This window comes from Gallinula chloropus (genome assembly GCF_964237585.1).
Source record: "Gallinula chloropus genome assembly, chromosome: 1".
Lineage (NCBI taxonomy): Eukaryota > Metazoa > Chordata > Aves > Gruiformes > Rallidae > Gallinula > Gallinula chloropus.
Genome location: NC_140085.1, coordinates 207,430,041 through 207,442,460, shown reverse-complemented (window position 1 = coordinate 207,442,460; position 12,420 = coordinate 207,430,041). Strand labels below are relative to the sequence as shown.

General features: G+C 41.3%; 1 protein-coding gene across 1 annotated transcript in view; it reads left to right on the top strand.

Annotated features, from left to right (window-relative positions):
• The window catches only part of CRYL1 (crystallin lambda 1), a 59,118-nt gene that overhangs the window by 18,596 nt on the left and 28,102 nt on the right, over positions 1-12,420 (top strand). The window contains exon 4 of the mRNA XM_084265254.1: positions 9,642-9,803. Within this exon, the coding sequence (XP_084121380.1) occupies positions 9,642-9,803 (162 nt within the window). The remainder of the gene's footprint in view (positions 1-9,641; positions 9,804-12,420) is intronic.

The window sequence follows — 12,420 nt, the reverse complement described above, 5'->3', positions numbered from 1 at the left end:
TACTGTAATGTCCCTGGCATGGGACTATCTTGGGTGTGGTAAATGTTTCTGAATATTGTGCTGTCACCATGTATTTATGCAGAAAAGTTGAATTTGTCTCTTGCCCTTATCTGACTATTGGGTACTGAACTTACTGGCACTCTTTTCGCTTTAAAAACATTTGAATGGGTCACAGAATGTGTGTCCAGTTCCTAAATAATAAAAGCTGAACAGAAATCAGTGCAACACTCCTGTGATTTCTTACCACAGTGCTAGTAAAATGAAAACATAGAGTTTTTAAAAATGCTTTGCTTTGGAACAGTTTATTATTCTTAATAATCATAGAATCATAGAATGGTCTGGGTTGGAAGGGACCCCAAGGATCATAGAGCTCCAACCCCCCTGCCACAGGCAGGGCCACCAACCTCCAGGCCTGGATCTACACAAGGCTGCCCAGGGCCCCATCCAACCTGGCCTTGAACACCTCCAGTTATAATATAATATATTATAATATATATAATATTTACTAGTTCTGAGGAGGGTGAATAACCATTGGTAAGATCTTACTCTTGACTCTTGAGCTGCAATGTACACCAGTGGGTGGTGAGGCTTGCCTGGCTGGTTGAAACTAAGAGGTCATCTTTGAGCCCTTGTGCTGAGAAATGAGTCAAAGCAGACTGACAAGGGGATGAAATTAAGCTTGTGACTTAGACCTTGTGGTCTGAGGCCTTTATCCTTTTTCCTTTTAAAGGAACCCTGCCTAAAAGCCTTAGAACAGTATCTATATTTTTTTTCCACTCCTTAAAAAGAGAGGGTGTACTCCCCCTCATTATGCTATTAAACTCTTTTGAACTGGTGTTAACAACACTAATAGATAGATCTTCTGCCTGATCTCTTTTACATCTTGCTGACTTTTTTTATCTCTTCCAGTTAGACATATTTAGAAAAACAGTGTTACCAGCTTCAAAATAATTCTCAAGAAGTGTGGTGGTGCCTCAGAACGAGAAACCAGCATTGACTTGGCAGCCTCAACAGTGGGTGTTTCCTGTCTCGTGACATAAATTAGTCTTTGTCTGCTACCAGTTTCTACCACTAGCTTTTATTTTATTTTCCTAATGGCTTTCAGGAACCTTTTTATTTCTGGGGAAGAGGGAGTATCCACAGTCAGCAGTGGAGGAAGATGCCTTCAGCTGCTCTGAGCTCCTAGGAGAGAAGGCCATCTTTGTTTGGAAGCTGTGCTGATGATATACCTGTATAAATACAAAGCTGTTGGGAGGCAGAGTGCAAGCATTGGAGTAATGGGGCTGCTTCTGGACTGGTCAGTGATGAGTGCTGGATAGACAAACATGTGTCTGTTTGCTCTTAGCTGGGTAAATACAACCTCAGGCCTGGTTTTACCCTAAGTACCTTAAACACTGACCTGAGGTGCCAGGAGCTATGTTCTGGCTTCTGAGGGAGCTGGCTGTAAGAATGTGACCTGACTTGCTGTCTTTGCAGAGGCTTTGAGAAAACCCTTATCCTGGTTTTAGGATTTGAAGCAGTCTGATCTCAAAGACTTGCTGTAAAATACTTTAAGTCAGTGTTTCAACTGGTGGAAAGACGGTGTCCATGTAAGCAGCTTGCCAGTGTCACTGCTGTGGTGCTGCCTAATGGACTTTTGACCTTCTGAACTTTCTAATGTTTACTCCCCATCTATCTGTGCAAGCAACAACTGGTGGTGTCTGCCATTGCAGACTTGAATGTGATTTAGGTTCCTGTTACAGAAGGTAAACACTGCAGTAACTGTCATCCTGCCCATCCCATCTTGCTCTTCAGGTCCTCTTTCAGTGCTCTCCAGTCTTCTTTCTATGGCTGTATTGTATTTCCATTGCTTTTCCTAGATCACTTTCCTTATTTTTCAAGGTGGATGGAATCACAGTGAGATCTGATCCTTTGAGAAGGGATGTGGGGAGGGGGATGTCAGTCTATGTATTTGAGATCTTACTGTCCTTCCTTAAGGAGGTTGTCTTCTGTAATGACCTGATCAGTTAGTCTGTCTCCAGAAAGTTCTGTAGGGCACATGAACATCATGGAAAAAGATGGAGCCCTTCATGACATACTACTGATGTTTTGCAGTAAAACTTGCTTTCATTTGTTGTATGTGTTCACACACACACACACACACACACACACCCCGACAATCCCTCCAAATCCTCCCAAATCTACAAGTTTGATTTTTTTCAGAAAACTTGGTTTTGAAAGCTAGTACTTGCTCAAATACTGCTTTGTGTTTTGTACTAAAGGTTGAACAGACACTTGTAATTCAGTCATTTACTCTGAACAGTGTAAAATGGCAGTAACTTGATACATTTGTTGCTCCATTCCCTTAACAGGGTATGTCTCTGAACTGCAGGAAAGTACAAAATGTTTCTATCTAAATGCTGGATTTCACCTCACCAAAGTGTTATTTACTTGTAGGGTATCATGTGGTAGAGAGTCTTTCATGTCACTCAAGAAGCAGTGATTTAAGAAGTATCAGATTTCACAGTGGTATGAGCTCATAAATTCAAAACAAGAAGTTACCACTTGTTTAGATTTGAAGTGAGTTATAGCCCTATCTTTTAAAAATTAGATTAGCCTGAAAATCTTGGTGTTTTAACTGATGTTTTTAAAACTTCTTTGTAATAAGCATGCTCATTCTGTTGTTCTTTAGTTGATGGTTTGAGTGCTAAGTCTTTCTGAATATAAACTTAACACTATTGTAAAAGCTAGGTACTTTTAGATAGGCTGTGAGGCACCTTTTGTAACTCTTTTGAATGGAAATTTAATCAAAGTGGAGCCCTGTGAATCAGTTAAACTTGTATGGTGGGTTCCCACACACTGGGGTCCTCTGCTCCTCAGCAGAGTATGAGAGGACCCCACCTTCATTAGATTCAGCTTTACTTTTACTGCCCTACCAAGATGGAGTTATTCAAAATCAGGATGAAAAGGACTTCGGAGGTTACTTAGTCCAACCCCAACCCCAAGGCAGGATCAGTCATACCTAGACAGCTCTGCCAAAAATGGGTTAACCCATTCTAAAAATCCTCTTGTGCTGACAATCCTTCTCCTCCCCTATGTTAAGCATTTAATTCAGTGCATACCTACCTGTAGAAAGTCTGAAGCCCCAGGATGTAAGCATGTGTGACCTTGCCTTTACGTTTTATATTTTTTATAGGTGTGTTAAATGGTGATAATGTGGCACCATGGTTAACCATCTGCTTTACAGTGAAAGGCACTGCTGTCCTTATCCTGCTTTCTTACTCTTGGCTTACAGGATACAAATTCTTATTCAGGTTGAAAATAGTCTTGGTTACCAAAGCTGTGTGGCTTGGCATGGGCTACTGAGAGTCGTTTTACCTCTAAGGTGTCTCTTGTCACCAGACATTTTTGTTAAGGAGCTGGTATTTGGCCATGTGCTTGAAAATGGCTTGGAGGAAGTCGTGTACCCCGGTATGTGGAATGACTCTGCAGGGGGAGAAGGGGCAAACACCTGATGAGCTTTGTTCCCTCCTGTGTATCCCGTGGGGTTTGGGTGTTTCGTGGTCACACCCCACTTAACCTTCCCTCCCTGCTGCCCTGCACAGCCTGGTTGCTCCCCCTGCTTTGCCCATGACCCTTTCTGCTGGGGCCTTGAGTTCTAGTCATGCTCTAAAGTAATTATGTCAATTATCAGTCTATGCTAGTGGGTGTTTTTTTACTTCTAACTATTTTAGCTGATGAAGATGCTGATACCGCACTGGAAGGTGTGCAGTAGCCTGGGGACACCTTCAGCTGTGCCCAAATCTCTACAGTAGCATGCAAGAGTGTGTCTTCTGCCTTTACTCCCAGATGAGGGGAGTGATACTTCATGAAACATACTGAAGTAAACGTGTCTTCTCCCCACACACCATCATTGCTGTTTTAATTAGATTGAGGGAAATGGTAATTGTTAAGAAAGAAGTAAAATTAATATTCTGCTGTAATAATTTGTTCTGATATTAAAAATACCGTTTTATTTTTCTGCTTGTTTCACTAGCTGAACTCTGAGACTCTGCAGTCAAAATGTCACATTTTTTAATTGCAGGTTGTACAGTTCCCCAGGCTCATGACCTTGGTTTACTGAGTAGGATACACACCCGTGTCTATTATGGAATACAAAAAAAAAGAGGTTCAGTTTCCTTAATAGCAGGTGCATCTTCAGTCTTCCACACCAGAAATGCAGACCTAAACCCTGCAGGAGAAGACCAAACCAGGATGTCAGTACAAAAGCCTAAATAGGCATAATTAGTACTGAAATGCTCACTACTATCACTGGTATTTTAAGCACTGTCTTGCTTAAAATGTAGTTTAGCTTTGACGTGGATTCTATAATATGGTGGTAATAACAGAAACACACTAGTCTATGCATCACCATGTGGGGCAAGTAGATGCAGTCTCACAAGATTCTTTTAATCATTATTATTATTTAGATGTGGTAAAATGATATGGAATAGTTGGGTTTGACTCTGCAGTCAATAACTACAATAGTGCTTTGAAATCTGTTTCACTTAATTAAATTTCAAAGTCTCCTTTTCATGTCTGTCTTTATATAGATAACCTGAATACTGTTTAAAACCCACAGGTCCTTGCTTTATGTAAGTTTATGTTAATCAGGCTTTATTTTAAGGAATATGATATTTTAAGGTGATTTGGTAGATTGAAGTCTTTTTCTGGAAAGTTTTTGTCCTAGCGGATTATAACTTTAGAACATAATGAAAGTATTTATTTGTATGAATGGATTAGGCACCAAAACTTTCAGAAAAGCTGCTCTTCTGAGATTCAGAACTCTCTGTCTCTTAATCCTGTGAAGATCATCATATTCCCACAGAAAAGCTGGACATAATGTGCTCCTGTCACAGGAGAGTATGGGTCCAGTTTGCAAGATAGTTTTGTGCTCTGAAAGCTGCTGATATGTCCTCACTCTACAAGAGGAGATGATTGCTGTCACTTGGTTCTGGGAAGTATCCTATAGAAGCGCTTCAAAATGTTCAGCTAAATCACAGCTCTGAAAAGCTGAGACCTCTGAAAACACTGTAAATTATGTGTGTGGAAATAGACCAACAGAACCAGTGGTTGTGGCATCTTTGGAGATCCTCCCTTAACTGCAGAAGATGAAGAGCATCCTTGTGGCTATCAGAGGGATTGTGGCTTCTAAATAGTTTACCTGCTGCTGTCATAAACTGATTGCTTTAGTGGTAGTAGGTAAAGGTTCAGACTGCCAAGGGGACAAATCCAGGCTGCCTTGTAGCGAGGTGATCACAAGCTCAGTGCAATACCCACATTTGTCCTCAACTATCTTACTCCTGCCCAACTGTGTGAAGTAGGTACCCATACAATATCAAACCAACCTCCACAAAATAGTGTTTGAAAGTAGGAGGTAAAAGAAAAGTTTCCACCGGGCACCAGTAGGTAAGGAACTAAAGGAGTCAAACATCAGGATTGCTAATGAATTATTTATTAAGTGTCTAAATTCTTGCTAATAGTTACTGGGGTCAGTCTAGTTTTATGCAGGTATTTGTGGATGAAAGTATATAAAATCTTAATGGTAAGAAGACCAGTAATAAAAATAACACTCATGATTGCAATTAAGTGTCATGCAGTCAAGCGTCCCTGACTTGGGAGGATGTCACTGCATAAGTGAGTTCCCCAGCGAGCTCTGCTCTGAGGACAGCTTTTACAGAGTTGCTTTACCTACACACAGTTAGTTGCAACTTACTGTCTGGAATCAGACCACAAATTCAGCTTGTTCTCTGAGATCAAACCACAGGTCAGCTGCTTTTTTCTGCATTTGCTGATGAGGACTTCTTGTGGAATTACGTACTGGTTTGCGTCCTGTTAGTGCACATATCGTGTGCCAAGAGTTACAAGAAAAAGGGGTTGGTCACCACAGAAATCCCATTGAATTTACTGGGAAGAGGGAAGTCATGGAATTCTTGAAAATAATTTTCTACCTTGGTTGTGGTAGAGCAAAGCTAGAGGATGTTGTTGTTGTAGCAGCTGCAGCATGGAAGTACAACTTTTGGGGGTTAGGTGATGTAAGGTGAAGGTAGGGGAGGAATAGCTGCCCAGAGTATTTATGTCTTGCTGTGAGCTAGCATACCCAGAGCTCTACCTCGGTTTGAATAGGGAGCCCATTGAGAGCTTATGGGTCAAGACTAACAGGACCCACCAGTCTGCAAGGCATTGTGGTAGATGTCTGCTACATGACTGCCTGATGAGGAAGAAAATGCATTCTTCAGACAGCTGGAAGAAGCCTCACATTTGCAGGCCGTTGCCTTCGTGGCAGGACGTCAACCACATCAAGATCAACTGGAGAGAGAGCACAAAAAACTCAGGAGGATCCTGGAATGCAGTCATGGTAACCTCCTGACACAAGTGGCTGAGGAGCAGAAGAGGGGACATGTTGTGCTGGACCTTGTTTAGAAATAAGGAAGAACCAGTTGGAAATGTGAAGGTTGGGGGGAAGCCCTGGCTACAGTGAGCAATGAGATGGTGGAACTGAGAATCCTGAGAGTAGAAGCAAGACAAAAGGTGGGATCGCAACCCTAGACTTTAGGAGAGACGACTTTGTCCTGTTCAGGCCAAAACCTGCTTGGAAGAATTCCATGGCATGGGATACAGCATGGGAATGAAAAAAGATCCAGGAGAGCTCAAGGTTGATCTGTCTTCTCTTGCAGGAATTCGCATTGTAATAAATCTTTGTATTAAGAGCACCGGGGAGATGTTTTCTTGATTATACTTTGAATATGCGGCTGCCAGAATCCAGTCAGGAGGTGGGAAATCATTGTGCAGCTATTGTTTTCAGTCATCTTTACTCAGCAGTTCCTTGTGTTTGGTGACTTCCATCAGATTCCATGCTTGCTGTTGAGAGAGCTTGATGCTGCTCCCTGTGACAGCATCTCCAGATGCTCTTGGATAAAGTGGCTTGCTTATTGCCGAACGGTTACTGATCTTTGATATTTTCCATGCCAGTTTAAATCTTTGGCTTTCATCTTACACTGCTATGCTTCTGTAGGACAATCCCACTTAATCTGGGACCATACCTCTGTGTTGCAGGGCTTTGCTTCAGGCTGTGCTTTGGTTTTTTTACCTCACGGTGCTAATGAATCCAGAGCCTTGGCAGTGATTCCCAGTGCTAAGCATAAGGAGAAGGTGTTTTGCAAGACAGTCTCTTGGGGAGTGTATCCTAGAAGGTGCTACAGGTTGCCACCTTGGCATATTTGAGAATGGGTAGGAAGATGCCAGCATTTAAATACAGGTAAATTAAGTTGGGCACTTAGCTGAATGTGGATGTGTGGGGGAGCACAGATGGTGGATAGCATGGAGGCAAAGCCTGTACAAAACCACAAAGCCACTGGATTTAAGGAGATAAAACTCTGTAGCTTTCTATGTACTGCCATTCAAGGGGTTGTGTCCTTTGAGTGCGACTTCTTAATTAGGGGCAACTAGATTCCAGTCCCCTTGTTTGGGTATCAGTGTTGGGAAGAGTGTAGTATATGCTTGTGTAGTTCTTTAATAGTTCGTAGGCTTGTCAAGTAGCTGTTACGCGCGCTCTGAACATGTATTTGAATAGTGTAATGCCTGGTACCTTTAAGCCTTCTACCTTCAGTAGAACACTTTCAGGAGGTGGGTTTTAAAAATTAACAACTGTCACGTTCTGATCAAGCCGTTAAAAAGATGTTTAATAAAGTTTAAATTGGAAGTCAGATTAGTAGCAAGCTCGTTCAGGTGCTCAGGCCCTGGAATAAAGGTGTACTGTTCACTGCAAGTAAGAAGTGTGATCTGCTCTACAGAAAGGGCACAGAAATATACAGTGTCACTTGAAATGCATAGAGGTGTGTGCTAAGCTTTTTGCACTGATTCTTTGAGAGAGACCGTGGCAGCTTTAAAACCCTATCTTATCCGCTCACTGTTTGACCTTCTCTTTCTCAGGGTAAATAGAATAGCTTCAGACCTCTCCAGGCTTGGTAACTGACAGCAAGCAAGGTTCCTCTTTAATGAATTGTTAAGAGCTTAATTTTCCCCCGGTTCTTCAGGGAATTGGTGTCTCTGAGATAATAATTGCGTGCTTGGTGAGCACAGAAACTTTATTGCAGCGGTCCAACAACCTGAATACAATTATGACACTATACAAGAAACTTCAAGCAAATGGCCCATTCAGAAACCTTACGTAACCACAGGAGATTGAGTTTCAGCAGATTTGAGTTTGTCTTTTTGATTATCATCTGATGTGAGAGGAGGCTTAGAGTTTCAAGTTCACAATAAACCTATTCAGAGTAACTCTTTTATTAGCTTGAACAGTATCTGCAGAGTTCTCTTCATCTTTGGCTTTACTAAAAGAAGCTATTTAAACTTAACTAACAAGCAAGGATCCTGGAATTATAAGCAGAGTATCATTTTGTTTTGATATGGCAGTCTTATTACTTTGGGCTCTATGTGAGTTCTTAAATGACCCTGTTTATCTCTTCTGCATCGTGGAACTTTTAGTACCGTTCCATGCAACTTGCTTATTTTTTTAAGACTTCAGATTACTTTTAACCCATTTACAGAGTTTAAAACTCTGGCCCTGGGCATTTCTGCCTGTCTGAACCTGCAGGTATTAAACTTAAATGTTGGCTATATTAATTGTGCAGCCTTTTTCCCTGCCCTTAATGTGCAGTTTAGCATAGCAGGAAGGACAGAACAAAGTACTGACAGGTGGGAGAAGGTTACAGTTGGAAATGAGCAGTTATGTGTGTTTTAAGGAGAAACCTGAGGTTTTGCAAGCTTAGTATCCTGTTTGGATATTTCTAAACCTTTCCAAAAAACACAGAAAACAAGCTGGCTTTGTTCCCCTGTTTTCTTCTTTTAGACTGAAGTCTTTCCTGTTGATTGTGGGATCCACTGTAGTTGTTATTCCCTTGTCCGTGTTGTTCCCAGACTGGTGGAATTCTGCATGCTGTCCTTCAGGCAGCTCCTGGGGATAACTTTGAAATTCTTGTGAGTCTGCATTGTGGCTCTTGGCGCATACACATGAAACTTCACAAAACACTGCAGCATTGAACATGCTCGTTAGCTTTGGGAGAAGTTCTGATAGCTTCTGATACTTCAGAAATCTTTTTTCAGAGTTTAAATGAATGGAGATATTTAAGTTTTTTAGGTGTGAGGGTCACTGAGGGATGTTTCAGTGCAGATTCCAGAACTGTTCCTTGTACCTCTTGCCATAGTTCTGGAGTTTGTCTTCTTTTGGGATACATCTATTCATTTCCATCTTGTCTGAGACAGAATACTGACTTCTATCATGTGAAATTCTCTTTTAAAAAATGAAGACCAGGTCTCATTCCTCCATGCTGCGTTATCTCTGTGCCTACATTTTAGGCAAAGCAGAATCATTTATTATGTGTTAAATCTTCTGTGGTGTATCATGGTCCATCTTCTATAGAGAAACTCTTGGGCTTTCCATTTCTTTGTGGGAAACATTTTTTGTGTGTGTGTTGTGGCTCACTGGTATCTCTAGGCTGATTAAAATAAATGGTTTGTGCTGAGTTGCTAGGTGTCAAGGTGGGATCAGTGAAGTCTGAGATACATGGGTAAATACTATTGAAGTAGAAGACTTGTAATAATTATTTTTGGTTTTATTCCAGGAATGTACTCCGGAGAACCTGGAACTGAAAAGGAAGATTTTCGGTCAGTTAGATCTCCTTGTTGGTGACAATGTCATCTTGAGCAGCTCGACCTCTTGCCTCTTACCCAGCAAATTGTTCACTGGCCTTAAGCATGTTAAGCAGTGTATTGTGTCACATCCTGTAAGTATGATGGCATGCTTTGTTTTTGTAGTAGTAGTAGTAGTAATACAGGTGTTTAACTAAAATGCATCCCAAACTTTTCCCTGAAATGTAGAAGGGTATTTGGAGTGCCTCTGTACCATTGTTAGTGTGCAGGGGCCTGACTCTGGAAAGCTTTACTTTGGTCATTCTGTGAGCAGCAACATCTACTAAATTGAGAGGATGTATGCATGTTTTATACAGTTGTCTCAAGACCTGCTCTGTGTCAGCTATTGTGCTCATATTGTGTGTTACTCAGGCTGCTGGCTCTCAGAATGTAAGAAGTCTCTGTTTAAGACAACCTACAAAATTCTCAACTTCCTTCCTGGGGGATCATTAGTCTTTTCAGGTATCCCTTTTCAGCTGCTGTTCAGTAACAGTAAGGATCTAAACAGTGAGCTTGTCGGATAATGTTAATGAAAGATGGAAGGTCTGAGTTTCTTCAGACTTCTGGTGCAGAAGCAGTATACCTGAAAAGGAAAAGCAAACAGAGGAAGTTGAACAAATTGTACTTGGAGCTGAATTTGCATGCTTTGTGACCCACTAGGATAGGGCAGTGGTGCAGGAATGACATGACTAGAGGTGGCAGCAGAACCTTAAAATGCTGAAGGGCATCTGTGAGCTTCTGTGGAGCTCTGTGTGGGGCTGCCAGGCAGCAGTTTGTCACATCAGCTTCTCAGTATGGAAGAGCATTTTGTCTTGATCACTGAAGTTCTTACAGCTTCTGGGTTTTTGCTACCCAGTAGCAAATGAATTTGTTAGCCTAATGTTAACCTGGTGTTTTACAGATCAGGTAAGAGGACTGTAATGAAGGTTTGCATGATCTGAAGAAAGGTACTGCCTTGCTGTCTGCAGTTTGGTAACTGCACGTCTCTCCAAGGCATCCCTCAGGGTGTAAATCAAACCTCAGTTCCCTGGGAATGCTCAAGAGTGACAGTGTGAACACAAAAAGACAGCACAAAAAAGGTCAAACTTCAAAGTATGTGCCTGTGCCTAGGTTTAGCCTTTCTCTGGCCTAAAATCCAGTAGTTCCTTATCTCATATTTCTAATGTTGTAACTTTCTGTAGTGCAAGAGAAGAGATAATGTCGCTTTTAGACTTCTCAGTTAAGTAACTATAGATACAACTTATTTCTTAATTTAGCCGGTTTCTGCCTATTCTCTGACTGTCAGGCTTTGATTTTTACAGTGCTCTTTCTTACTGTTTTCCCAAGTTGGTCTGTATCAATTGACTTGTTTAGTTTGAGCAGCAGTCTTTACAGGAGCAACTTCTGACACCAGGTTTTAGCAGATCTGGAAAAGTAACTAATGTGTAAATGTTTTCTAGGTTGTGTAAACATTTGCTAGGCTGCTGTTGTAAGGATATGTGTGTTTTCCAAACCAAATATGCTCTTTAAAATGTCTAATTCTTCTGAAATGGTTTTGCAATCCAGTTGAGGCTATTTTCATAGTCATCTCAGCTTCACTTGAAGCGGGGGGTGTACTAGAGCAGCTGTGAACCAGCGTACTTATTATTCCAGGGGCTGTTACAACAAATGCAGTATCAGGAGATATGCTTGTTTTGTGGTAGCTGTTGGCTACTGTTTAGTGGGGGTTTTTTTTCACCATAGCCTAAATAAAATCTTGAACCATGACAGTAGAACATAAGGAATGGTGGCTGTGGGAAGCAAGCAGCTCTGGGAGACACTGTGGAAACAAGAAGTTTTGATACACCAGAAAAATTAAAATCTAAAGTTGTAAACCCTCTGGCACAGGTGAGTGTGTTGAGGAGAGATGAAATGAGATACCCAACGGGCAGAATGAGCTGATCCCTTTGCTAAATGTAGCAGTGGGTTTCAGTATTTCAGTATTCATGACAGAATGCATGCAATAGCTGTAGCTTCTCTAGAAGCAGTTTCAGGCAACATAACGATGAAGGTCTTCTGCAGAGCAGATAATTTCTCATGTGCTATATACACCTGCTGGGTCACACAGCTAGAAATAATGGGGCAGATGAGAGCGTGTGTCACTGAGTGAAGTTCCATGCTGTACAGGAAACCATGTAATCAAATCACCTTAAAAATGTACTAAGTGCCATCAGCTGGATTTTCTTTAGCTTCACTGCTCCTGTTGGAAGTTGTTTCTGTCTTGTAATTTTTGTCCCAATATTATTAACAGTCCATTAAAACTAATCTGGTGTTTCTTGGCAGCTTTTACATAGCTTAATTCTTTCTCTGTATTTACATTGTTATATCCTTTCTTAGCTCCCATTTACTCCTCTGCTCCCTGAAGGAAGACTTTGCATTCCCCTTACTTCTTGGAAACCTTCTCACATCCCCCATTTTATCTGTGTTTTACCACTTGCAATTTTTACCAGCGTTTATTATCTCACTCTTAAAAAATTGCCCTCCTATGTGTCCTCACTGTGCTCATGAGCACACCCATACGCTACCCATGCCAAGTCCATGAAATAGAATATTTCAATAAGAGGACTGTCAATGCTAATCTTGGAAGAAATTTGTTACAGCCTCAGTCTCTCTCAACAAAGAACTTGTCCTGTTCCTGATTGGTAGCTGTGATATACTTAAGGGTTAGAAAAGCCTTCAGAGAATTTCTGGGTG